The sequence below is a fragment of the Diaporthe amygdali genome, assembly GCF_026229845.1.
Source record: "Diaporthe amygdali strain CAA958 chromosome Unknown NODE_21_length_814164_cov_65_183785, whole genome shotgun sequence".
Taxonomy (NCBI): domain Eukaryota; kingdom Fungi; phylum Ascomycota; class Sordariomycetes; order Diaporthales; family Diaporthaceae; genus Diaporthe; species Diaporthe amygdali.
In genome coordinates this window covers 581495-608399 of record NW_026517041.1, presented here as the reverse complement: position 1 = coordinate 608399, position 26905 = coordinate 581495, and the positions used below count along the sequence as shown (strand labels likewise).

Genomic DNA, 26905 nt, shown 5'->3' with positions numbered 1-26905 from the left:
CGATTCCGGGGTGCTTGGATACAGGCTCACTTTCATTTTGTATCATCGCTTTGACATTATGTGCTGCTTAGTTTGGCTTACAATTCAATATATTTCCACTAATCGCGCCTCTCACTGAGTTTTGTTGGCCAGGATCTCCTGTTCCACGGCCTCGCCAAGACTCTTCGTTGTTCCCTTGCCTCCCATATCAGCCGTCATGACATCCGCTTCCGACCGTGCAAGTACAGCTTCGATAGCCCTGAGTATCACGTCCGCGGCATTTTGATGACCCAAGTGCTGCAGCATCATAGAGCCCGCCCAGATCATACCGACCGGGTTCGCAACTCCCTTACCAGCAATGTCCGGCGCACTTCCGTGGACAGGCTCAAACAAGCTGGGGAATTTCTTGTCCGGGTTGATATTGCCCGAGGGTGCGATGCCAATAGTCCCAGTACATGCCGGGCCAAGGTCCGATAGAATATCCCCGAACAAATTGCTGCCGACCACGACATCGAAGATCTGGGGCCGCTGCACAAAGTGAGCAGTCAGGATGTCGATATGATACTTGTCGACATCCACCTCAGGATACTTCGTAGCCATCTCCTTCACCCTGCTGTCCCAGTACGGCATGGTAATTGATATCCCATTGCTCTTGGTGGCACTGGTGAGCTTCCTCCGCGGCCGGCTCTGTGCGAGGTCGAACGCATACTTGAGCACGCGGTCGACGCCGACGCGGGTCATGACCGTCTCCTGGATGACAGTCTCCCGATCGGTGCCCTCGAACATCTTCCCGCCGATGCTGCTGTACTCGCCCTCGGTGTTCTCCCTGACGATCCAGAAATCGATGTCGCCCGTCTTGCGCCCGGCCAGGGGGCACTTCACGCCCGGCATGAGCCGGCACGGCCGAAGGTTGATGTACTGGTCGAACTCGCGGCGGAACTTCAGCAGGCTTCCCCACAGTGAAACGTCGTCCGGCACCTGGTCGGGCAGCCCCACGGCGCCGAAGTAGATTGCGTCATAGGCTTCGAGGGTCTCCTTCCAGTCTGGGGGCAGCATGTCGCCATGTTTGGCGTAGTAGGCACAGCTGGCGAAGTCGAAGGATGTGAACTCGATGGGGATGTTGAAAAGAGACGCGGCGGCTTGGACGCTGCGGATGCCGTACGGCATGACTTCTGTGCCGATGCCATCGCCGGGGATCACGGCGATGCGGAGGGGTTTAGTGCTGTTCGCAGGGGACATTTTGATGAAGTTCGGAGAGATGAAGACAGTCGCGGGAATATTTCGTGAATACCTCAATGCGTGGTGAGAATGGCCATTAAGTATATGAGTATACGTAATCGGAGAGGTTGCACCTGGGCAGCATATAACAACGACCAGGGTCTGTCGTGGTGATCTCGGAATCCTTTTTCCAGTGACAGCGGAGAGCCGAGGACCGGACTTGACTTTTACCGCAGTCTTATTCCCGTAACTTGTAGCACATTCAACAAGAAAGCATCCTAAGGTTCTTTGTCTCTTGTACTGATTGCTTCGTATCTTTACTGGCTGGGCAGCATATGAGTCTGCCGCGATTGCATTAAAATAAAATTTGGAAGATGAACTGCGCCCACCATCATGCACCTATTGAAAATCTAGACAAGGCACAGAGACGAGACAAATAGTAAAGAAGCTCGCATGCCCACCTCTTTCCCGATTAAATACCTGCTCTACGCCTAAATGGAATAGAGCGAAGCATTTGTCTACATCAAACTACAATATGAAAAGCTCTTCGGGATCAGTTCCGAACGAGAAGAGTGGGTCCAGCGCAGTCGAATTCGGCTATTTCCTTAACCGCGTCAACAGACCAGGTCGGCAACTAGACGCCGCCCTCGACGCCAAGGTAGTGGGCAGTGAGATCGACCGGTTATCGGCCTCTCATAACATAGGACAAAGGATTCACCGGCGATCCCAACCCGAACTAGCCTACACACTCACACCTCATCCTGAGTGCTGCTTAATAGGTCGTTCAATCCAAAGGGGTCCATAAGACCAGGCTTGATTCGACCCACTCCGAACGACAATACCCTGTGCCACGCCTCCTTGTAAAAGAGAGCAAAAGCAAAAATGTTTGAAGGCTTCGAACCATTCCACATCAAAACCTCCACCGCGCCCGAGGTGACCATCTCAGGGATCCGGAGCCCCGCCAAGAGCAACCTCCCAGCCCTGCTCCTCCTCCGTAAGTACTATTCTTCTCCTGCAACAGCTCCCTGATCTTTGTGCTTTGGAATGTTCTAGAATGTATCACTTTGGGATCCGTAGCAGGTGATTAACACATATTAGACGGCTTCCCGCAGACCCACCACATCTGGCACCGCGTGGCGCCCCAGCTAACAGACACATACAATGTCGTCCTACTGGACCTGCGCGGCTACGGCTCCTCGTCCAAGCCGGCGGGCGACGTCGCCGCCTACGCCAAGTCGGCGATGGCGCGGGACTGCGCCGCGGTCATGACGGAGCTGGAATTCCCCACGTTCTTCGTGTGCGCGCACGACCGCGGCGCCCGCGTCGCGCACAAGCTGTACGTGGACCACGCGGATCGTGTGACGCGGGCGATATTCCTCGACATCTGCCCGACGCTGGCCATGTACGAGGGGACGGACTTCGAGTTCGCAAAGGCGTACTTCCACTGGTTCTTCCTGATCCAGAAGAGCCCGCTGCCCGAGACGCTCATGCTGGCGGAGCCGCGGCGGCTGGCCGAGATGTTCATGGGCGGGCGGCAGCGGGACGGGACGGGGATCTTTGCTGCTGAGTGCTTCGAGGAGTATGTCAGGGGCTTGGGTGACCCCGACACCGTGCATGGGATGTGTCAGGATTATCGGGCCAGCGCGACGCTGGACATGGAGGAGCAGAGGCGGGACCTGGCTGAGGGGAGGCATATCAAGTGTCCTCTCAGGGTGCTCTGGGGCAATGCTGGTGTTATCGAGAAGTCGTTTGATGCTCTTGCCGAGTGGCGCAAGGTCACGGACAAGGGAGTGAGCGTTGATGGGCATGTCGTCGATTCGGGCCATTACATACCTGAGCAGGCGCCTGATGTTGTTGTGGCCGAGATACGGGAGTTTCTCGTTTGACATCGTACCCAGCCGAATGGTTACGAAGGCCACATAAGTCCATAGTGATTCCTGGATACATTATCACAACCTTTCCTGAAGTCAGCAAAGACAAATACAAGTTTAATTATCCCTTCTATATGTGTTTAATACCGTAAGTATAGAGATTTAAAGAAACGACCGTATTAGGCAAACCATTACATTAGGCAAGATACTGCACCCAGGTGTACGGTATTAACGTGGAGTTTCAATATGAACATGGGTTGCATATGAAAAGCGAGAGCAGACACTTGTGAATTAAATGGTATATTTAGCAAGGCTCATTATGTGAGACTTTTTAGAATGATCCCACGCCCTTATCCGATTGACCAATGCAAATGCCACGCCTGTTCTCTAGAAAACAAATTCCCCTAGTAGCGTCTGCGGCGGATCTTCTTGGTCTGCTCAGTGCTGGCGCTGGCAGTCAGGCTCTTGACGCCATCCTGCATGGCCTTGAGGAGGGACCAGTCGTTGCTGTCCTCAGCAAGAGACCAAGCCATGATACCACCCAGGCCCTTGGCGGCGATGATGTCGGTGAACTTCTGGGTGACCAGCTCGGGGGTGTCAAAGGTCCAGAAGAGACCAGCCTCGGAGTCGACGTACCACTGGCCGCCGTTCTCGGTGTCAGTGGTGCCGTTGGCGACGGCCTCAGCGAAGGACTGGGCGGTGGTCTTCTTGTCGCCATCGGTGCAGGTTCCGTACGAGCTCTGGCAGCCGGTGGAGCAGTGGGCGGTGGTGTCACCGCAGAACCCGTACTGGGAGCAGCAGGCACCACCAGTAGCGGTACCAGTGCACTGGAACAGGGTGCCGGTGCCGCAAGATCCGTCGGTGGAGGTGGTCAGGGTGCTGGGGTCGACCTCGACGGGGAAGGAGGTGGCCTCGAAGGTGGCGGCGCCAGAAGTGCCGGTGTCCTGGCCTTGGGCGTCCTCAGCCAGGGCAAGAGGGCAGCCGATGGGCTGGGTGCAGGTGGTGTTGGCGGCGAGAGTGAAGTACTTGGCGTAGAAGGCAATTCCGAGGTTCAGCTTGGAGGGAGGGAAACCGCGGTCGAGGTAGGCCTGGACAGCGTTGAGGGAGCCCTGGATGTCAGTGTGGTGCTTTGTGAAGTTGTCGCGGCGGTTGAGCAGGTCGTAGCTCATGACGTTGACGACGTCAACAGCCTCGTTGATCAGAGGAACGGACTCGGCAGTGTAGGCGATCATGTCGCGCTCGAGGCCGGGCACGGCAATGGACAGCTCCCGGCCACCAATGGCCTCCTTGATAGAGCTGAGCAGCTGAGGGAAGGTCTCGATCTCGGAGACGAGGTCCGAGTTGGGGACCTGCTTGTAGTCGTAGCCGTTGCCAGCAGGGTACTCGTAGTCGATGTCGATGCAGTCGAAGCCGTGAGTATCCATGGTGGATGCAATGTTGCTGGCGTAGAGGGAGCGAGACTCCTCAGTGGCAAGGCCCTTACGGAAGCCCTCGGTATCGCCCCAACCTCCAATAGCCAGGCAGACCTTGGTTCCATTGTCGAACATAGGGCGGACGTCGGAGATGTTCATGAAGGGGGTGTAGGTGCCAACGGGATCTGTGGTGAAGAGAGACGAGTTGGCAAAGGCGGTGATGACATGAGTGATGCCGGCAGTCAGCGTCTTGTTGGGCAGGACTGTGGTGTGATACCTGTGTTCGTTGTCAGTTACATAGCCCTGCCTAGTTTTGTCTCTGTTATGGGATTTCAAGCTTACTGGTCAAAGTAGAGGGCATATCGAGGAGGAGCAGAAGTGTTGGCAGCGCCGGCAGCGGCACCAACTGCGCCCAGCCCGGAGGCAAGAGTCGAGGGGCAAACCATGATGGGCAGTGAAGTGAAGTTGTGTCGAGGACGAAAGAATGAATGGACGACGCAGTGGATAGCAAAACACAAAAGATGCTCGCTCGACTGGTCAGATGCAAGTTATCAAAAGGGACACTTAAAAGAGGGAAAGAACCAGTTGGTGGTGAGCCTGTGACGGGTCAAGCGAAAGTGAGAGGGACCTCAAGGGAAGGGGAAGTGCGGACTCAGAGGTCTATTAAATGAGAAGTGACGAGGCCGTCAACGGACTGATTTGAGTTGAATTTGGATTGAATGAGATGAGAGTGACTGCCCAGGTACTGTGTAAAGTGACTGCCCTCCCTGCCCCTGCCCCTGCTCTTGCCTTGCCTTGACTGACTGAGTGACTGACTGAGTGACTGACTAGCATTTGGGAGTGGGAAGGACTGACGATCTCTGATCCTGCCCTATCCTTCCCTCCTTCAGGGGTCCGTTTGCCCACCGATCCTTGCCCGTCCCGCACCTTTTGCATTCCGTTTTGTTTGCTGGCTGGCTGCTTTTGTGCTGAGCCGCAGAAATAGGATTTTGATCGGTATTAAGGAGGATGAATGTACGTACTGCCTACCTGCTACCCAGGAATCAGGCACGGTGCTTTGCCATGTCCGTCCGTCCAGCTCTCAAAACTATGGGAGTGAGTGCATGGTGATGCATGTCTGCAGGCGCAACCTAAAAAGAAACTCTGGGCAGAATGGGGCCCAAAACCAGCACCAGCACCTGCATAGGCGCAAAATGTGGGTTCCAAGCTGGGCAGTGCCACGCCATGTGTAAACCTTATTGTCCGATCGTAGCGGAATCGTAGGGGGCGTTGAGGGGGATTGTAGGGCAGACGGGAATAAAAAGCAGCCCGAGCCCCTGGATGGTCGGACAAGGCCGTTGTGGCCACACAAGGTTTGACCCTCTTTGTACCCTTCTGTTAAGCTCGACCAAGATTGGAGAAAACAGTTCAACACCCAATGCTTCGCTCGGACAGAGTTCACGTATTGTATGTGTATTTTTGGACTGTGTTTGCACCCACGGGCAGCATCTCGTGTCGGATGCCCTCATTGGTTTAATGTTTGCCCCATCTCCGAGAACGTTTGTCTTTTGATGCCTCATCGCCACCACTGCAATGCATTGTAGTATAGGAGTAGCAAGTGCCACGGCAATCACTTCAGCCGCCTGTCCGCCTGAGCAATCAATCAATCATCAATCCCACCGTCGTACTGCATCCGAGAGTCCCGAGTACTGGTATAGCAGTGTACTATGGTCCAGGTAGTTCATGCACCTACAATTCCCCAGACGCCACCTCCAGGTTCTGCAGGCTGAGCTCAGGGGCAAATCAGCAAAACCCTCAATCGGCTGTCGCCTTGGCAGCCTGGCAAGGGTTTTGACTCAAGGTTCTGGGCTGTTCCATTTGCGGAGATCCGCTCTGCACGCGGACCTCTGCCCTCTCGGCCGCCAAGTTCCACTAAGTACCAACTGAAGGGTGGGCCGCCCTTCATCTTCCTCAAAATGAAACACCCTGCGAAAGAGTCAGTATCTTCATAAAATAGACTCTCGCTTATTGCGCGTCAATTCCGGTGCGCCGTTCACCCAAGACACTTGGCAGCGGTCGACGGAGGAGATCTTTCGATGGGAGTGGGCGGAGCTGGTCGTCCGATGTGTGCAAACTTTCTGGTCAGTGCATTCGCCGCTTTGTAAAACATTGGGAAACATAATAGACCAACCATCTGGTTGCCCCTGCGGCCGGCGGCCAACGGTCACAGCCTCTTCTTTCAAACTTTACCACCAGGACGAATTGTCATCGAGAGCGCATCGCCGAGCTATACTGCCGCTTTGAGTCTCCGGAGAAGACTGAGGTGTCTGTTTACCATCGATAGATCTCCCGAAGTATTCCCTTAAACACGGCTATCACTGGCCATCGACCGACTATTGGTCCGCCAAGTACGACGCAGTTCGTTTCGAACTCTTTTGTATGGGGATCCATGCATCGCCATGTGGTACTGGCAGCAGCCCAGCCGTCGTCTAAGGGGCTCTTTACTTCTGAGCACCTAGGTACCATTTCTTCTAAAAAGCCTTCAATAACAAGGTCCCAATGAATGGCTTCGACTGAGCATGATGCAACCTGTTTAATGGCAGGGGCGACACCACTGGACCCCTATATTGCATTGGATAGGTTTGGAGCCATCGGAGATAACACATAATATGTTCTTGTCGCATAACTCAACGTGACATTAAGCATGATCATTCCCGCCTCTGTATGGTATCATTGTGCTAACCTTAAGGTGCCAACGTTGGGGTCGGCCTCCTTTCTTTACACGTATTCAGAGCATCAGAGCGGCAGCCTGTTTTCAAGCTTTTTGTAAAACAACTCAGTCGGACAGACCTGATGTCACACAGATCCTCCCACAACAGTGACAAGGACTCCTATCGACTCGGTGTGACTGAGCTCGCTAGAGCCATTTTATCATGAGAGTACTTGCCGATTTGATCAGTCGAATAAGACAGAACGCAAGAGCAGAAGGCTATGTTATCGTCACCGAATGACACCTCACGGACTCATCCGTGCAGCGACATTTTCCTGCCGACACGGATCAGCGGCGTGTGTTCGTCTAGGGAAGCTCGGATGCCATTTCTCTTCACTGTTCTCAGGTCATGCTAGGGTTGACTTTGACAGCACGGTTCTAACACTAGAGCCCGCGGCTTCAGTCAACTCTGGCATCATGAGAGACGGGTGTGAGATGTCAATATAAGATCCGGCAGGAGGCCCTTGGTATCCGGAAGTCAATCCTCTATACCCTTTTCAGGACCTCAATCAATTGATGAAAAAGGGACTTCAGGATCAGCATCTATAATTTCTAACCCAGTAATTACATATTAAATATGATTAAATTGTTATAGTTCATTACAAATCCTTCTAATTTTAATAAGTTATATTATGATTCTTTTATTCTTCTCACTCTTCAAATTACTTTAATTTCAGGGATTGTATTCATTCTCTGCAAGTATATATGGGCAGGTTATACATCTATTGGAGCGATAGTATTTATTTTGACCCATTCATTGCGGGTCAACGGTGTGGCCTAGGTATGCGCGCTTATCGGCGAGGATGACGGATTCGGAATGTGAGGATCTTGCGACATATTCCTCAAAGGCCATTTTTGACTGTACAATGGCCTCGAGGTCTTTAGCAGCGAGAACCAGGCGGTCTGAGGACCCCGGAATAGAACCCCGCGATTCGTCACGGCCAATTTGATGGCCATTGCGAGCCATGGCTACTGCGTTCTCGAGGACTTGCACGGTGTAGACCGGTCAGTATGAGATGAATCGTGAGAGTGAAAGACGAGACTTGGAAAGACGTGATTTTGCAAGATCGTCATGTAACGTTGGTGACTTACCGCTTTTAATCTCGTGGCCGTTCCACATTACCTTCTGCAAAGTGGATTTCCACAATTCCTCAGCTTTCACTGTTATGCTTAAAGATCCGTTGTCTTCCTCCAAACGTCGCATTAGTTGAATTCCGACTTTTTGGCGGGTTTTGCTATCAAATGGGCCGTAATGGATAGGTAAGGTGATTCGCGAGGCGGCGACTTCGTCAAACTTGACCGCATGGCTTGTTGTCAGGATCACTATCCCCTCGTGCGCTTCGAGACATGCCCAAAACACTACGAGTCCGATGTCATTAGTTCTCATCGATTGGCACCTTGAAAGTCCCAAAGTTGTTTCTTGTAGCCGATACATGCAAGTCTTACCGGAAATGATATCGCTTCTTTCACCCATCGGGCCCTGCTGCACGAAAGGGTCCGCTGCAGGAACAAGAACAATTGCATCAGAAGTCTGTGCCAATTGAAGCCACGATGACAGTAGACTCCTAACACTTTTGGCATCACTGCCAAGTTCTCCAGGGTGTATCGTCATCAAAACCTTGCCCTCCGCCTCCGCCAAGCATTCTTTTAAATGTCAGTCCTCTGGTCTCCATGACTAGATGCTGCGGTATTCAGAGCTCACCTGCGGTCTGTCATAACGCTTTTAGTTTCTGAAAGGATCACAGCGCTATCACGCGGCCACGTGAACGGGCTGTCTGAGACTTACATATCTTTTCCCAATACCTGAGTTTCCGTGAAGCAGGATTGTGATGCTTCCTGATCGCTTTCGTTGCCGAGAATCCTGCGAGGCTGGTGGGGCAAATTGTTTGAAACCTTCAACCAACATCCAAATAATGTCCTTTGTGCTATCGGGCTGCAATAGACGATCGATTGCAGAAGAATTCATCTTGGGCAGAGAACAATAATTCACATCAATCCACGCTAACGTGGAACCCCCAGGTCAGCTGCTAAATATATGGATGATCTTAGAAAGCTTGAGAGAAGTTTCATACTTACCCCAATCCTTCTGCTTGATCAAAAATCCAGGTAGGTACGGAGTACAGAGGAGATACCGATGCCCCTTTCCCTCTGCTTGGTCGTCAGATAGCTCCAAGTTCTCGATCTTTTCTGGGTCCAACGGGCCATAGCAAGCCCACGGGAAACCTGGTATATTCCATTCTAAGCTTTCCGACTGCTGTAGCTGTTTTCTCTCTTCATGCACAAATTCCGGTTCGTCTTTGAATGGGACGAAAATTAGGTCGTTGAGCTTCGCCAGACCGTTTTGGATGGCCCCCCTATCCACAACGACTGGGCCCTCGTAATGCTAGAAAGTGGTCGAGTTAGTTTAGAATATTATGACTGATGAACCATATAAATATCGAAAAGCCACATCCTACCAGGTCAGGTTTTGCGGGTAATTTGCCGTCGTAATACGTGGCTCCGTTGCGCAGAAGTCGATACCACCTTCGACCCTGTTCTTCGAGTTTACGACGAGTCTTCCCGCTGTCGGCTCTGTCGAGGTACTCGCAAGGGAACACCTTCAAATCGGTGATGTCTCGTTCCCCGTCGAAGTAATTGATCGCCACAGTGCACATTTGTCTAATTACATAACGTGTATCGTAATTGAGTCTCCACATATGTATCAGGTATGGTCTGCCATTTCCGTATGATTGTCTAAGAATTGAGGGGTCGGTATCCACGACGTTGATGACGTACGCAGCCAATCCTCTGGGATGGTCACCTCTGGCATACACTGTCATTCCGGGATGGAAAAGCAGCCATAACTTGCCAAAGGTGCAAGTGTTTCGTTCGTGCCGGGAATACTCAGTTGTGACATTTGATGCGTGAATGAAGCGCTGAGTGAAGTCGATGAGTGCTTCGACATCCTCGTGTTGGGGATGATTTTGAGGTTTGGCAGATGTCGAGTGTTTTCCCGATCCGGAATCTTGAAGTTTGGACCTGTCAGCCATGTGCATGCCCCGAAGCTCCGCGGCGTACGCAGTGAGTTGAGGAAAGTGGTGGACAAGGACCGCGTATGGCTCTGTGACCACTATTTGTCTCCACCTCTGGTTGACTGACGGGTCCCAACGAACAACATGGCGCAGAGCCCTATTTGCCGATGGACTAACGAGAGTAAGTTTGGTTGTTTTGACGTTGTAATTGATCGGATTGCCGAAGTCCAATAGAATACTGGCGTCGTTTCTAATCAGGCGTTCTAGCATGACGTTGGGTGGCTGGATCTCTTCCAGTACAGCATTCAGCTCAATATAGGGAACTTTTCCGCCCGGCGGGCGCGCTCTCGTCAGGGTCTCATCACGCAAATATTCTCTGCGGTATATGAAATCGCTGGAAAACGGGACAAACCGAGTGTTTTTGTATTCGTCGGGATCAGGTTTTCTAAAAATGTAGCTGGTGGGTACGGTCGATGCCTTGATGCTGTGATCGCTGTAATTGGGGGACTCGAAGCCTTCATTTGACGAGGAAATCGAGCCTACATCGTCACCGAACAACACCGGGTCCTCCGCATAAGTATGTTCGAGCGATGTGTCCGTCTGTTGGGAATGTTCAAGCAAACTCAAGTCTTGTTTGCAACTCGGACAAACATTGACGCCAAATGCCACGAGGCTAGCGTGACTACGCCTGACTTCGGGACAAAGTGAAGAAACTTTGAATTGATCATCCAGGGTTGGAAGCTTTATGTTGCAGGTGAGGAGACTCTTTTGAATGTCATCTACGACCTGAGCGATCGGAATCATGTAGGACCATGGCGTCCCGTCCTGAACGGCGAACACATGGCCTAGAAGTGTCGATCCTTGCACAACCCAAGAGCCCGAGTCGCCCATTCCTAACAATAGGATTGAAGTTAGTCTGAGATTACATGTTGCCTGAACAGCATTTGTAAAAGGACAGATGAAATACTTTTTTTGTGGGCGTTAGACTTACTTAGAGGCTCATCAGTGACGATCTCTCTAGCCTCAAAAGTTGCGTTGTCTAGATACAGCTGGACCGCAGTTGTATTAAGCCGGCCTTTTTGTAGTCCAGTACACCCTCCGAGAACGATGACTTCCGCTTCCGTCACCTCATCCTCGGTGCGAGCCAACTTGTCGATCGTGACTTTGAGCGGATTCTGAAACTCTGTTCCTGGATACTGAAATCGATTCACAATCCATTCATCGGTACTGCGCATAGCATCAAGCTGGATCAAGGACCAGTCTTCATTCGACGCCATTATCCCTCTCTTCCAGTTGCTTGTCGTCAGAAGTCTTCCGATTCTTGTCTCCTGTGACACCCGGCTATGTGCCACGCCGTCTTCATGGCTTTTCTGATCCTCCGGATGAGAATATGTTCGCGAGGGGGGTGACAGGTGGTCAGTACCGACCGGGCCCTGTCGTCTCTCTTCATCTTCAGTCTCTCCCTCGTCATCCGAACTCGCCATCCCAGATGTATCGTGTCCGTCGAATAGGACATGACCCGTGGTCAGGCAGCAAAGTGTGTCATTGACAACCACTACTCCTCCAATGGTGAAACGCGAGGCTGACCCAGTGGGGCTCAAAGCTCCCTCGAGTCTGCCCAGCTTCCCACACAGCGTGTGTACGTCGCCCATATCCGCGCGAATGAACAAGCCTCCATCAAGTCCACCTTCTCCGTCCAATGCGACTCGTAGGAAAGTGCCATCTACGATCATGTTCTTGTAGCCACATTCCGCTTCAGAGAGCCACTTCTGTTTTTTCAAGAACTTCCGCACCTGTTTCTGTGTTTCTGGAGGGCAGATAAAGAATATCACGGGCTGTACATGGTCTGCTGATGGGCCGGCGAGCTTGAACTGCAGAGACAAGTTTGGATATCTTCGGCAAGTCTTCGCAAACGCCATATGGATACGTTTGCTTAGGGTGCGCCATTGCAATTTGTCTTCGTTGCCGGGCTCTTGCGTGACAGCAACGAAGGTGCCTTCACAAATTTCGATGACTTCAACGGCTGAGGTTGAGCCCGACATGGGTCGTGTCTCAATCGTACAGATGTCGCCGTCCAAACCTCGACCTTGTAAGATAGGGGTCGGCGGACTCGCGGATGATGTACTAGTATGAGGCTCACTTGCGTTGTCTGTGGATGGTGCTGTTGATGGCGCACTCGTTGTAGATTCGGATAGATTGGCGGCCTGAGGTAATTTCTCTTCCATGGGAACATCTGAATGATATTTTCCGATTGAGGAAGAGTCAGGAGAATCGTATCTTGAGGGGTCTTGCGTCTCACGGGTCCCGGTCTGCGCTCTCGAGCTGCTAGATACAATCGCCGGCCCGGCTGCGTGAGCAGTAGAATGCCGATCATAGACGGCCGCCCTGGGGAGGAGAGGAGCCCAACGGATGGTTCTGGGCTGAACATGAGACTCCATTTTCTGTGCAAAGAGTGTGCAGGCAAAATAAGAACCGGGGTTGGAAAGGAACACAATCAGACCATGGCTGCAGGAGAGGGGGAGGTAGCCGCCTATATCTGTCTGACAGACTCCAAACGTTGAACAGAGCCCCGCAGCTGAAATGTCTTTCAAAGTTGCACAATGTTTCCCATTGGCTCGTTTCCATGCATAAGGTCAGCCGTTATCAGCCACAGGCGACGATTCCTTACTTCTCCTTGATCAAACGCGTAGATCGCCAGTCGTGCCAAGGGGAAAGATCAATGTTGTGAAGTCATAGCTTTCCGGAAGTTCAGCGCAAGAACGTATCATCATGGCGAGTCGACAGGATCCACTTACGAGGCTTCTTCAGGCCGAGAGTTTGAATGCAGCCACACAGACTGAGGTACTCTGCTCGTATTTTGGCACGACACACCAAAGACCTGCCCGATACTTCAACGATTTCATCGCCTATTACGCGGAAGAGCCCAAAAAGCTACAGACCGGCCTTACTCGGTCAGACTGGCCGATCCCGAAGCTTGATGAGAAGACACATCGCGACATCCTGGGTATCACAACGATACTTAGGGACAACAGCGACCAGAAACGCTCAATCGTCCGGGATATGATCAAAGATCGTCAAACGCACCCAAATGAGCGCTCACTGGATCATTTGTGTGATCTAGCCGTCCGGATGTGGCTCATGATCAATGTCCTCGATGCTGAAGTTGACCTGGTTGATGATGAAGCGCCTCGAAAGCCATGGCGAGAAGACCAGAGCCTTGACAATCTAATCAAGTCATTGTTTCCTCAATCCAAAATCGATCTCGATTTGAAGGAGTCTCGGCTGGACCCTCATTTTACAGCGACCAATCTCGAGAAGATCTGTGGATTGAGGTTGGAATGGACACGATGTCTAGCGAATCACCTCAGGCTAGATCGCCGGAAGAAGGTCCTTTGGGTTTTCCCGTACAAAGCATTCTTGCAAGGTCATCTTGACTACGAGTCAGAGGAGCTGTCAAAGTAAGTATCGCAACTTCGGTCCTCATTCTAGCAGCTGACGAGAAGTAAGCCCCGGAACCCTCGAATCCAAGCGCAGAATCTTTCCGGAAGGTCTGCTTCGCGAGACAATACTCACTCTCAACCTCCTATTTCCACCCTGGGACCCAAGCACTAACGATTTGTTGAGACGGCACAACCAGCACTTTCACGAGCAGGAGCCTCTTGACGAGCCCGTACGACTGAGCTTCCAGGAATTCTTGTACTGGCGTGATCGTCTGTTGGACCTATATGAGATGGTCTTCTTAGCCCCGCCCGATGACTGGCGACAGTTGTGGGCTGACAGGAGGAATCCTTTGCAGTGGTATACTTTCTGGATTGCGTTGACAGTGTTGGTTCTGTCAATTATCTCGTGCGTGGCTTCGATTGTGCAGACTTGGGCAACGTTGAAGTCCCTATACGCTGGGGGCTGAAGCAGATGATAATAGACTATAAGTACCATTGCAGCAAGAATAATTTTATGTTTGTAGAGCAAGATCACCTATTTCGGCTCTCGTTCATTCTACATGGACCACTTTGCCACAACATGAAACGTAAAGCGTTAGTCATAGCCATGGAGACACAATGACACTTCCTCCTATTCAATACAGTGTTTTAGTTGCAGCCCAGTCGCTGCCAAGAGACAAACTTGTCATGCAGGCCGCAAAGTTAATGATGGTGAATTGCTTAATCTCTCAGTCAAGTGATGCTCTAATGTCAAAGATGACAAAGCTACTCTAGCTGACAGATGAATATTCTGGTCACTTCTAACCAACTCAATACCACAGCGACTCGAGCAACAAACAGCCATGTATTCATCGCCCTTGTACATCCCCAGCCGGTCCTTCGTCTCATGGTCCTCGATCTCACAAGGCACTTCCTTAATGTCGACTCTTTGCTCCTGGCTCATCATAATGCCGAACAGGGCCTCTATAATCTCAGGTCACCCTGATCCCGGCTTAGAATCAATTCACAAAATATATTTCGCAGATAGAGTCGGAGAATAACAATCGGGCTTCATCAAAACTTCGTATTTGGCAGCTGCTACTATACAGACGATCCGAACCATGGACAGAAAGTTTCCAAGCTGCCACAGTCCAGATCCTCGACCCTTTTTGGACCGATCGCACTTCTATCGCTATGCAGGATCAATGCCCCGAAGAGGACACCGACATATCTATATACAAGAATAGACCGCCCAAGAAATGCAGCAGTCACAGGTATTCACACACAACAAACAAGCTCCTGACTACTCAGAAGAGACTTAAGCCATCAGCTTGAGGCCCTTCTTGGCGGACCGCCTGGCGGCACGCTTCTTGGTGCAGCTGGACTCGTCACCGGATGAGGCAGGGGTAGTGGGCTGGGCCGCAGCGGCGTTGCCAGAGACACCAGCGGCGCCGGTGGCGGAAGGACGGGAGGAAGACTGGGCAGCGCCAGTGGGGGTAGCAGCGCCAGTGGCAGATGCACCAGCACCAGAGCCAGTAGCAGTAGGGGTGGAAGCAGAAGCACCGGCGCCGTCGTCGTTGGTGCAGTCACCGTCGGAGGTCTGGTCGGCGTAGTTGGCGGTGTGGTCGATGCAGGCGTTGGGCCAGGTGACGGGGCCGGGGGCGTCGTAGCTGGTGGGGGCCGGGTAGTAGAGGTTGATGACGATGCCGTCCTCGGTGCCGTCGTAGACGCCGGGGATCTTGACGGTGGGGGACGGGGAGCCGGCGCCGGAGCCGGTGACGGTCAGCTGGGCGCAGCCGATGTAGAACTGCGCGCCGCCCACCTCCTGGGCGCCGTGCAGGGCGATGTGCTCGCCGCGCATCAGGTACTGGCCGGCGGGCAGGTCCTCAGGGAGGGTGAAGGTGAAGTTGTTGATGCCGCCGCCGACGGAGGTGGCCCACTGCAGGCCCTCAGCGGTGATGCTCGAGGTGGTCAGCTCGTACACCTTGAACCAGTCACCGTCGCCCTTGTAGGCGGCGGCGTCGGTCCCCTCGGGAGCCTTGGACATGTAGACGGACAGAGGGCCCGGGTGGCCGAGGTTGCTGTTGATGGTGAAGCCGACCGCGTCGCCGGGGGCGACCTCCTGGGTCTCGGTCTTGGCCATGATATCGGCGTCCAGGCCACCCTGGTTGCAGATGAAGTTGTCCGAGGTCACATCGGTGATGGGCGAGTTGGAGTTGGTCGTCTGGCGCACGAACTGGTACGGGTCGGTGACCTTGTCGTTGTGAATCAGAGCCTCAAAGTTGTAGTGGGCAGCAGCAGTGGCCGCGAAGGCCGCAACACCAGCGAAAGTGGAACGCATTTTGGCTTTGGTAAGGTTGTTTGGTGGGGACGAAGTGTCGGGAAATGACTTTTGATGAAGGAATCGAAAGGTATGTTCCGAAAGTTTGTTGTTACCACCAGGGTTGAAAGAATGAATGAGCCGAAATGGGCGAAAGAATGGCGCAAGCGACAGCTGCGGTGATGAAGATCAGAAGACGAAGACTTGAAGGTGAGATGAACTGCCAGGCAACATCAGGAGACCAGAGAGGCGTCGACGATGCATGCTTTATACCAAGTCGTACGGTTCAGGACGGCGACGGTCCGTCGGCCCCCCTATGCGCCGTAGTGGCCCTTCTCTACCCCGTTCATCAGCCTCGGAACTAAGTCATCATGGATCTCTTTGCCCCTTTGGACTACCTGACTTGCCTGACTTGCCTGAAATGCCCAAGCTGCCTGGCCGGATTTGACTCTGTGGAGACTTGTTCTCATCGCCTTTGCAGTGAGGATGGTGAATTAAGGGGCCATTGGGAGCCGCTGCCAAGAAAGGGGCTACCCGCGTGTTTATGTTTAGATCTTTTCCACGAATCAACTTACACCATGTTTAACACCAACGGTCCACTTCTCGAAACGCCGGCTGGGGGGCTTTGTTTCGAGTAAGGCAAACTTGCAGGGGATTTCCAGACTGGTCGCTTAACCTTCAGGGGCTGGCCGCCGAGGTGGACCTGCCAGCACGACATCTTCATCAACTCGACATGAAACATCTGAATCCCTTCACCGTAGCGCCGTTGGCATTTTCTTGTTGCATGCAGTATGAAGTCATCGGCCACTTGTTAAATTTTTTGGCGCTTTCATTCTATGCGGGCCCCTCTGAGCAGGCCCAGCGTCCAAGGGAACAGAAACGGCGCCATCCAATGTTCTTTTAAGATTGCCAAGGGATCGACAACATCCCTGAGGCCGTCAATAGCGGACCCGTCCACTGTAAACGACCTGGGGAGGTCCCTTTTCGGATCAAGGACCGAACAGAGCCTCACTGTCTTTAGTGTTCACCCGGATCGGGGGCACCGAGCAGCAGTATTAATTGTCGATCGAATTCCAGATCTAGAATCACCCCGCTTAGATCCCAATGTTTACTGTGGGAAAATTAGAATTCCTTCCCCATCAACTAACCCGGTCATTCTTCGGAAAATCCCACTTCCTAGCCGAAGCGAGGCCCGAGGCCACGCTGACTTGCAGGAGAAACAAGGCATAGGAGATGGGCAAGGGGACTCACCTGCAACAATCGTGACATGGGTATTCCAATGAAAAGTCAGTCGCTGCCCACCACTTCTCCATCTTTAGAAGCTAGGCGCATCTCAAGGTCAACGGTCTGCTGATTCTCTGCATTGACCATGCAGCTTCGACATAAGACATGTTGGTCGCCGCTTCAGCCACTCAGCTGCGCGAAACTATCTGTTTGCAGAGTTCTAGCGAGTGGTCATGCTGCCACCATGCAGACATGTTGTCTACCGGTTACCGCACGTGGATGGACATGAGATTGATGACAGGACGGGACCGTCGGAAAAATCTATCTGTCACTCGGAGGGCCGGAAGGAAGGCTTACTGCCTCAGGGTTCACATGGCTCTGCAGTCGGTGCTGCTTTAATACCCTGCCCTTGTTTATTTCAGTGTTTCCCGGGACTAGTGATTGGGTAACATTGTTTCCCGCAGCAGATAACATGATATGTGCGCTTGTCTTGCCCTGGGTTGCAACAGAGCCAAAGAAACCTATCGGTGCACGGTACACGTCTAACCCTTCGATAGTCTCAACAGGTTCATGCAACGTTCTAGAACGTTGGAAGGAACTCGGATGTGATCATCAATATTTGTAATAGACCTATCTCAGACCCTTGAAGCTCAACCAGGTCCAACATTCACACCATCTCTACCACCCGATCCACCCGATCCCACAACATCCCATCCGCCTTACTCTCGAGCTCTTGACCTGTCAATTACATCTATTCATTCTGACCCTGGATATAGTGACCGGCTCCTTTCCGTGTCAATAACAGATGCCTCAACAGCTCACAAAAACTCGACCGAACTCCGCCTCTCCGAAGCCAGCACACTACATGGACACACAATAAACAAATTTGCGCCGTGTCACTGGCGGCGAATGCACAGATCCAAGAATGGACGGCATACGCATCAACAGAATCTCTCGATTCGCCATGCCTCCGACAGCATGACTTCATTCTTCGGGACATGAACGAGAATAGAAAGCACTCTGTAGCTTGTCGCTCGTCCTTGGCCGGATCCTACCCACACTGCCAATACGCGCCCATGGAATCAGCGAGATTCGCCTCTTCTCTCTAGGGCGACCATTACTGTCACAATTTCCGAGCTTCGAGCCCGTCGGAATTGATCGTTGGCATATCCCGTCGTACGAAGACGGCTTGCCCCTCGATTCTGTCCTTACGCTGTCTCGAGTTCCTAAGTGAGCTCCTTGGACGATGCGCACGAGCTGCTGGAACGCCTCACTAGTAGCTTATGCGGTATTCATCAGCTGCCATACATCGCTGCAGCTGCCATGGTTCCCAACTTCATCTGCCACAGCTCATCTGCGTCAACCACATTGATGTCGCTCTAGCCACGTGAAATGGTGTTGCGTCAAAATCTCCACGTACTGCCACTGTCCGGAAATTCTCAGCGGAATGCTCTTCAACCACGAATATTTTTGCCTCGAGTTGCAAGTGAGAGCCCTCGCGAAATTTTGCAACCGGGTATCTTTGTAATTAGTATCCTCGGAGGAATCGTCACACACTATCGCGATTGGCTGTCGTTCACCGCGACAATTGACACGACGTCCAGTTTGCTACGATATGCTTAAGCTGCACATGTTTGGATGCTGGTTATCCCGATCCTGTCTCCGCCAAACACGCAAGTAACCAGGTCTACCAGGACCTTAAATACAAATAGAGAACTATAAGCTGTTTCATTTTACAATTTCTCGTTAGCCAGACTGTATGGCCTATTCGAGTCGGCGAACTTCTGACATTACTCTAGGGCAGGCAATGCCAAGCAATCCATCCCACCCACTTGCACCCATATTCGGTCGCAAAGCGGAGCGAACCTCCGCTTAATAAAGCAGCTTCGGGGACTTGACCGAGAGGAGGCTCCGCTCAGCAAAGTCCGCAACTCCTCATCGGGAACTCAGCCCGCAGCCAGTGCTCAAAATCAATTGCAAGCCAATAATGCCGCGTAGAATATGGGGGGAAACTTCAGGGCGGGGTATTCGGATCGAGAGTTCCCATCACACGGAGCGAAACCAAGATTGATGGACCGCTACGTCGGTAGATGGCTCATGGGGCTGTTCTTGTCATGCCTGTCGTGCATGGCAAGTCCCGTTGTGGTTTGCTTTTTGTTTGGTGGGATTCGATCCAGGGGACTGGACAGCCAACCCAGATGTCAGGGTGCCCGCCCAGCGCTATAGCGCCTCTTGGCACCCTCCAATCGCATAGTTTGAAGTCCGTTGCGAGATGAGGTGGGCTACATTAGGATATAGAATCGTACTTCTGGAATGTCTACTCCTGTCGGCCCACCGTCGTCGTTTCGGGCTCGGTTCGCCAGGCAGTCGGTAAGGGGGTCCATCATGGCGGTATAAAGATCTGAAGTATACCTAGAGTCGAGATCATCATTCCTTTGGGCCTACCCATCTATGGTCGATTCGGGCTTAATGGTTCCATTTGACCCATAAGCCAACCAGGATACCTCAAACCTTAACCGCAGGCAGTCTTTTCTTGGTTTCACAGGATGAAGGCCTCGCTTTTCTCTTTCGTCGCTGCTCTCGCTGGCACGGCGACTGCCCAAGTCCAAGGCAAGGCTTTTGGCTTTGCTGCTGGCACTACTGGCGGTGGCTCGGCGACGCCTCAGACCCCATCGAGTATTGCTCAGTAAGTGTGGATTGCATCGGGCCGATGGACCAGAGTCAGGAACTAACACTTCTCAGACTGAAGGAATGGCTCACTGACAGCACACCGCGGACGATCATGATCGATCGTACCTGGGACTTCCGCAACACCGAGGGCACAACTAGCGGCCAATGCTGCAGTGACAACCGCACCACCAAGTGCCCCGGCGGTACTTCCAAGGGCCAGCTCTGGATCCTGGACACGTGCGATTCTGCCAGTGGCACCTGGGAGTCTTGCACCTATGACAACGCTGCTAAGACCCCGATAGACGTGAACAGCAACAAGAGCATCGTCGGCGTCGGCACCAAGGGCGTTATCATCGGCAAGGGCCTGCGTGTCCGTGGCGGCGCAAGCAATGTAATTATCCAGAACATCCATATCACCAACCTTAACCCGCAGTACGTTTGGGGCGGCGATGCCATTACTCTCGATGGCTCAGACAAGATCTGGATAGACCACTGCAAGATCTCCCTCATCGGCCGCCAGTTCATTGTGTCCGGCTGGGGCGCAGCAGGAAAGGTGACCATCTCCAACACCGAGTTCGATGGTGTGACGGAGTGGTCGGCCGGGTGCAACGGCAAGCACTACTGGACGGCCCTCCTGATCGGGGCCAAGGACTACTACACGTTCGCCGGCAACTGGCTGCACGACGTCTCAGGTCGGGCGCCGCACATGGGGACGACGAACACGGCCGGTAGCGAGAACCTCTTCCACGGTGTGAACAACTACTTCCAGAACATCGGGGGCCACGCCTTCGACATTGACGGAAACACCTGGGTCCTGATCGAAGGCAACTACTTCGACTCCGTCACCACCCCGATCACACCCGCAACCCTGACCAACGGTGGAAATGTCTACATCGTCAACACCGTCGCCGAGGCATCCGGCTGCACTTCTTCGCTGGGCTACATTTGCGAGTGGAACCGCGCCTCAAACTCGGGAACCGTCAGCACATCGACCAGCTCTGCTGCGCTGTCCAAGCTGGGTGGCTTCAAGTCCTCGCTTATCGGACATATCGGCGTCGCAGACGTCCCTGCCAAGGTCAAGGCCAACGCTGGTATCGGCAGGACTACCAGCACAAACTCCTAAGTGCTGGCGGAACGGACAGCTACAACTGCAACGAGTCACCTTCTGAGATGGGACTGGACTTTCAATCTGTAGCCGCTCTGATGTGGAGAGTCAAAAGTCAGCCGCGTGGATATGAGACTCGTTGTTGTGGCAGCCAGCAATCTTCGACATTCAACTGTATTTAGTTCTCCAGAAATGTACATACATACCCCTCGACTGTGGCAGAACAAAACCTCACAAAGTGATAAAACACTGCCAAAGTAGACAGCCCAGAGACCCATGAGCTTCAACGCCAACTACCTTAGTTGAACTTTCCATCGCAATCAGGCGAAGATGAAAGGCGTTGGTGGATGAGAAGAAAAAAAGGTTTACCGACATAGAAGTCTGCAGTGTTAAAGAGGGTCTGGTACGGCGTGAGCTACCCGGGGGCAGATTTGATGACTTTTCTCCAAGATGCGGCGTAAACACCCAGACTGGACGCCCACTCAGCAAGTATGGATCACTACCACTTTTGGGAAGTAAGTCATATGCCGGATGTCATCGACAGCAAGCCAGAGCTATCCGACTCAGATAGAGACTACGGCCTTTAGTGAATCCTTCGGGGACGGGAACCAATCCGATCCGAGCTCAACGCTATCGCGATAGCTCAAGTTGAGCCGACTTCACCTCCGCATGTGGGACTGCAACGCCTCTGACAAACGAATCAACTGGATCTGTCCCTGACAATGTCCGAAGTGAACCCGGAGACACCTAATGTCCTGCTCCCGCATCTCTCAATCAACCCAGAAAGTCGAACCACACTCCTCCTGCTTCATGGCGCTTTCAGCTCAAAGGAGACATGGAAGCCGGTCCATCGCCATCTGGAGCAATATCACCTCCTGATTCCCACTCTGCCAGAACATCATGAGGCCTCAAACGCGCCGGGCGTCGGCGAACTAAGCCTGCCCAACACATCGAAGTTGCTTTCTGACCTCGTGGACGCCAAGGCGAACAATGGCCGCGTGCATCTTATTGGACATTCCTTCGGAGCAAACGTCGCGTTGCATTTTGCCTCACACAACCCTACGCAGATCCTATCAGTCTTCGTCGCTGGCACAGCCGGCTTCGTCCGGTCGAAAATGACACCCTATGCACTATGGCTCGACGGCATTCTATCGTATGCCATGCCGAAGTCACTGATTGAGTATCTCATCGACGCGGACCCCAGCCTCCGCGGTACAGAGAGTTTTGGCGGTTTGCGACCCATCAAATTGTGCAACTCTATCTCCGAAATTCTCATGATCGGTGTCGACGACAAGGAGCTGGTCCCGGCGACGGCGAAACAGGAATTTCGAGAGAGGGATATCAGGGTCTTGGCGGCAGCTGCGACGAAAAAGGGGGCTCTGCCCACGAATGACAACGTGGAGAGGGCAAAGGCGGTGGCTGAGAGGCTGGGAGGTGTTGCAGCTGAGGTGCCCACGATGAGGCATGCCTGGTTCTTCCAAGACCCGGGGTTGTTTGCGAGGACGGTGATTGCTTGGGTTCAAAAGGCAGGACTGCCTGTGGAGGTGCATATCCTTTGACACATGCATGTTCACGAACTGGTGAGTGCGAAACAATGATCTCCGAGTGAACTTGCGACTCAGCTTCTAAGTTCAAACAGATTATATCCATTTGTACTGAAGCCTCAACCAGATTGGGGCTAGAAAAATACATCGGATGTAGGAAGCAAGAAAGCTCTTCACTGGTAATATAGGAGGAGACTACAGATATTTACTATGTTTGGGAGGGGACAACTAGCATCAGAAGCTTCTGTACAACGACTCAAGGGCCAAGTATATGATACCGTCGTGAAGTATCGAGATCTGGCCTTGGTAGTTCAAGAAGGGTAGGCCTGAAAATTCTTCCTTTACCCAAGGTACAAAGGCATTAGATAATCTCATGAAGTAACATCGTCTTCAATCACCATTTGTTGTATTGTTGAACGTGGCATGGTGGTGTACGTCCTAAGGATCTGAAATGTGAAGTCATTCCATCCCTTAGAAGCACCAGATATCTTCCTTCACTTGATACCAAGGCATCCAAGCAAGCTCAATATGGTTCATTGACCTCTTCCAGCGCTAGGTTCATGTATATGGGACGATAGTGAACTCAGCTTTCCGGCAGGCCCCAGGCTAAGTAAATGTGATTAGAGCTGCGAGGCGCTTGCGCCTGGCCCACTTTCAGAGATCAAGTGAATGGATTAAATTTCATGTTGATACCAAAGAACGCTCTTCCAATTTAGGACACAAAACGTAACCACTGTCCACATCTGCGTTGATTTGGCTCTGTTTCGTAACCACCACCGTCAACGACTGCCAACACCAACCCTTCCTCCTCTTCTGAAAACCGCACACTGCCACTGGCTCTAGCACCGCATCCTGGTCTCAACACCCAGGACAACACGATGGCCACTGACACGACCATTCTCCTTCAAATTGGGCTGATGCTTGTGGTCTTGATCTTTTCTTGGGTCCTTTTGGGTTTCCTCAAGAGCGTTGAACGCGAACAGAATGACAATGACACCCAGCCGAGGGAAGCAGGTCCTTGGGATGGTTCTCTTGGGATAGGTATTCTTGAATGCATTACCTGTCTTGCCCTGGGATACCTGGCAGACGCCTCAGCTCGTCTGGAAACCACTTCTCTGGTCAACAATGGAGCAGCGCTGTTGACGATGGCGTTTGTACTGTTAATCTCGCATATCTCACTGGTGCTCGTCAATTCCAACTTGGAGAACCGCAATTCCACAATCGAAAAGTCCTGGTTCATGCGGTTGGTACTCACTACTTCTTGTGCTGAGCTGCTGGTCGCCATGTATTTCTGCCCTTTAATCTTCCGGGACATGGCAGCATTCCTACCATCAGCAAACACTTTGGAAGACCCTGTGGATAAGTCAGACGTCCTGAGGCACATCAGTCGGGTCTTCAGTCGCTGGGTGCCTTTGAGCTGTTTCACATGGGCGGCACAATTTCTCCTCGTGATGATATCCGAGATCAAGCTTCGCCTCTCAGGCCTCAACGTGCCACGCATTCCAGAGTCGCATCAACGTAAGCACATCCTCTACAAGACATTATACAAGCGGTCTGAAATGCTAACCTACTGCCTTCGCACAGTCATTCAAATATTCAGCAAGGTCGGACCGCTTGAGCCCGACGACAACTTGTTCATCCAGAACTACGTCCGTGACCTTCTTTCCAGTATCAGCGGAACCCCAATGACAGATAATGGAAGACCGTACGGTAGCCTGTTGATACGTACTGCAGTTTGCATTGCCGCCGTCGAAGGTAAGGTCTTGTCAGCCCCTTCCTAAGATCTGGGGACTCGTGGTGTTGTACCATTTCAATCAAGCCCCGCATGTGTGAACCTGAACAATCTTTCTGATTCCTGCTTCGCCTAGATGCCGCATTAAACGCTCACAAAGCGGGTCGGACGCACTTCAGTGGCCGAGAGTTGTGCCGATCGATGAAGAAATTTGGAGTGTGAAGGCTTACTCACGTGGCAACCTGTTCAATTTGAGCGTTCTCTGGCAGGTTAAACGAAGCACGTGTTCAGTGTCGGGAAGCACCTAGTGACACATCATGCCCGTGCTCCGTTGGTTCATTTCGGGAATATTTGAAAGCGGAACGACCCATAACAAGGCTTTTTCTGTGGAAACAGCAATCTGATGATGGTTGGGGATTGTTTTTCCTTTTGCTGGGGGTGGGGCACTTGAGCAGGAGGGACGAGATGGTTAATAAGTCCGTTGTTGACTCCTTTCAGGGCTGCCATCAGTCACTTGCGGCGGTCAAGGTGTAAGTGTTCTCGGCTCACTTTCTAAATGATCCATTTTAGCATAGCCAATTTTTCTGATCGAAGGAATAAGTGGTTTATGAAGCATATAGATATAACTTCCAATCGACGGAGTGAAGTGCTACGCTCGAGATACGCTATGTATATGATGTGGAAACTGAGCTAAATGAAGCCAATTAGGTTAGGCCAGCGGTTCTATATGACATGTATGGAGAATAGGATACCTGGCCATTCCAATCCGAATGAGATTATTGCGCTGTGCTGGTTGGATTCGCGACGGAGGAATCGGATTGCAGAAAAAGTTCATCGAGGCTACAATAGCTACACATAATCCGGAATTCTAGTATAGAGAATCGCCAATGGAGGACAGAACTATTAGAAATGCAGATGTTGACGCAAATGTGGTCAATCAACGAAAAACTATATACCTTTTTCCTGTTCATGCAATTGATCCCTATGTCTATCATCTATTCCTGACACGGGGCTGACATCTTTCGCTCGAAATTATGCTGCGCACCATGCTGCAATGAAAGAGAACTCAAAGCCTGTGTCTTATCCAGTATAACAATGCATGAGTCTCAGTTCCCGGTGCTCGCCTGTGGCCTTTTCACCGGCCAGTGGGTTTTGTAAGTCCGTTTTAGGCTGGCTCGTCACTGTCCTGGCCGTTGGGTCTTTCATTGCGTCATAGACTTGGGTACTGCGGGCACTACACTAGTGTAGATGCGACGGGCTTTCCAGATCATCAAAGGTAAGTGGTGTAGAAGCTAGACGTAAACCTGGCCGTTCGTCAGTGGCCGAAGTCATCCCCAAGAGCCGGCGATTGGCTGAACTCCAAACTCGCTTTCAAGAGAAGACCGGGTGGGATTCGCGAACTGATTCGAGCGCGAACCTCATCGGAAGTGTGACAAACTAATGCCGCCTTGCACGATGAGAATCGGCATTCGCGCCCTCGCGTAATTGATGATTACCAACTTGTGCCCACACATTGAATACACACACACACACATATTCGAAATAAATGTATATATAAATTGCTATTCCCTCTATCAAATTAGACCTCAATGAGTTGTCTGCATAAATACCCGTTACATCCGCGACGCGCAGCCTGGAGCAGAAGAAAAAGCGTTCACCATGAGTCAGTATCAACCCCTGCTTGGCAAAGTCGCTGTTGGTAAGTTCCATAATCTCGGTCCTAAGAAACACGCCTGAACATCCATGCAGTCACCGGTTCAAGCCGTGGCATCGGAGCAGCCATCGCACTTAAGCTTGCGTCTTTTGGAGCCGACATTGTGGTCAATTATGTCTCTTCGGAAGCTCCCGCCGAAGCTGTCGCCGCGGCTGCGCGAAAGCAGGGTGTGCGTGCAATCTGTGTACGAGCGGATGTTAGCAAGCGCGACGAGATCGCCCATCTATTCCAGCAAGCGGTGTCCGAGCTTGGACATATTGACATTGTCATGAGCAACTCCGGCATCGAGCACTTTGGGGATCTTGAAGAAGTCAAAGAAGAGGAGATTGACAAGGTTCTCGCTGTCAATGTCAAGGCCCAGTTCTTCGTGGCGCAGGAGGCTCACAAGTACTTGAAAGATGGAGGTCGTTTGATACTAATATCGTCTATCTCTGCAGTCTGGGTAAGCAAAGGACACGACGAGCCTAACGTGATTTGCTGATATCCTTCAGGGTGTCCCGCGTCACGCATTGTACTCCGCGTCCAAGGCAGCCATTACAGGCATGGTGAAGTGCCTTGCGCACGACTTTGGGTCCCGGAAAATCACCGTCAACTGCATTGCACCCGGAGGAATCAAGTCGGATATGTATACAGAGGCTGCGAAGGATTACTTTCCTGGAGGAGAGAATCTGACTGCGGAAGAAATTGACGAGAAAGTAGGTGCGATGAGTCCAATGAGACGGCCAGGGTTTCCGGACGATATTGCTGGCGTTGTAGCTTTGTTGGCGTCTCCGGAGTCTCAGTGGTTGACCGGTCAAACTTTCCACGTGAATGGGGGGGCGCACATGGCTACGTCTTGAACAGTAGTGCCGAGATATGTGAATAGACGTTGTCCTGGCTAGGCAGAACTTCCATTTCTAATCGAGTACACTCAAATGATGGGCAGCTTTCCGCAACG

General features: G+C 52.2%; 10 protein-coding genes across 10 annotated transcripts; 6 read left to right on the top strand and 4 right to left on the bottom strand.

Moving 5' to 3' along the window:
- Positions 1 to 111: 111 nt before the first annotated feature.
- On the bottom strand, positions 112 to 1218 carry J7T55_001595 (uncharacterized protein; the record flags this gene model as incomplete). The annotated part of the gene is made up of 1 exon (XM_053130073.1): positions 112 to 1218. The coding sequence occupies one exon, from the start codon at positions 1216 to 1218 to the stop codon at positions 112 to 114; it is 1107 nt and encodes a 368-aa protein (XP_052991855.1).
- An 861-nt stretch (positions 1219 to 2079) lies between these two features.
- Positions 2080 to 3083, top strand: J7T55_001594 (uncharacterized protein; the record flags this gene model as incomplete). Its single annotated transcript, XM_053130072.1, has 2 exons — positions 2080 to 2191; positions 2296 to 3083. 2 exons carry the CDS (start codon positions 2080 to 2082, stop codon positions 3081 to 3083), a joined length of 900 nt encoding a protein of 299 aa, XP_052991854.1.
- A 389-nt stretch (positions 3084 to 3472) lies between these two features.
- J7T55_001593 (glycosyl hydrolase family 18) lies at positions 3473 to 4926 on the bottom strand (the record flags this gene model as incomplete). The annotated part of the gene is made up of 2 exons (XM_053130071.1): positions 3473 to 4757; positions 4823 to 4926. 2 exons carry the CDS (start codon positions 4924 to 4926, stop codon positions 3473 to 3475), a joined length of 1389 nt encoding a protein of 462 aa, XP_052991853.1.
- A 3057-nt stretch (positions 4927 to 7983) lies between these two features.
- Positions 7984 to 12678, bottom strand: J7T55_001592 (uncharacterized protein; the record flags this gene model as incomplete). The annotated part of the gene is made up of 9 exons (XM_053130070.1): positions 7984 to 8216; positions 8322 to 8588; positions 8676 to 8873; positions 8932 to 8938; positions 9016 to 9230; positions 9306 to 9612; positions 9686 to 10840; positions 10892 to 11133; positions 11232 to 12678. 9 exons carry the CDS (start codon positions 12676 to 12678, stop codon positions 7984 to 7986), a joined length of 4071 nt encoding a protein of 1356 aa, XP_052991852.1.
- A 331-nt stretch (positions 12679 to 13009) lies between these two features.
- On the top strand, positions 13010 to 14147 carry J7T55_001591 (uncharacterized protein; the record flags this gene model as incomplete). Its single annotated transcript, XM_053130068.1, has 2 exons — positions 13010 to 13698; positions 13748 to 14147. The coding sequence occupies 2 exons, from the start codon at positions 13010 to 13012 to the stop codon at positions 14145 to 14147; spliced, it is 1089 nt and encodes a 362-aa protein (XP_052991851.1).
- Positions 14148 to 14977: 830 nt separating this feature from the next.
- Positions 14978 to 16000, bottom strand: J7T55_001590 (glycosyl hydrolase family 61; the record flags this gene model as incomplete). The annotated part of the gene is made up of 1 exon (XM_053130067.1): positions 14978 to 16000. One exon carries the CDS (start codon positions 15998 to 16000, stop codon positions 14978 to 14980), a length of 1023 nt encoding a protein of 340 aa, XP_052991850.1.
- Positions 16001 to 19749: 3749 nt separating this feature from the next.
- Positions 19750 to 20996, top strand: J7T55_001589 (pectin lyase; the record flags this gene model as incomplete). Its single annotated transcript, XM_053130066.1, has 2 exons — positions 19750 to 19889; positions 19946 to 20996. The coding sequence occupies 2 exons, from the start codon at positions 19750 to 19752 to the stop codon at positions 20994 to 20996; spliced, it is 1191 nt and encodes a 396-aa protein (XP_052991849.1).
- Positions 20997 to 21700: 704 nt separating this feature from the next.
- On the top strand, positions 21701 to 22537 carry J7T55_001588 (Lipase 3; the record flags this gene model as incomplete). Its single annotated transcript, XM_053130065.1, has 1 exon — positions 21701 to 22537. One exon carries the CDS (start codon positions 21701 to 21703, stop codon positions 22535 to 22537), a length of 837 nt encoding a protein of 278 aa, XP_052991848.1.
- Positions 22538 to 23400: 863 nt separating this feature from the next.
- On the top strand, positions 23401 to 24303 carry J7T55_001587 (uncharacterized protein; the record flags this gene model as incomplete). Its single annotated transcript, XM_053130064.1, has 1 exon — positions 23401 to 24303. The coding sequence occupies one exon, from the start codon at positions 23401 to 23403 to the stop codon at positions 24301 to 24303; it is 903 nt and encodes a 300-aa protein (XP_052991847.1).
- Positions 24304 to 25913: 1610 nt separating this feature from the next.
- J7T55_001586 (uncharacterized protein) lies at positions 25914 to 26807 on the top strand (the record flags this gene model as incomplete). The annotated part of the gene is made up of 3 exons (XM_053130063.1): positions 25914 to 25953; positions 26004 to 26410; positions 26460 to 26807. 3 exons carry the CDS (start codon positions 25914 to 25916, stop codon positions 26805 to 26807), a joined length of 795 nt encoding a protein of 264 aa, XP_052991846.1.
- Between the last annotated feature and the right edge of the window lie 98 nt (positions 26808 to 26905).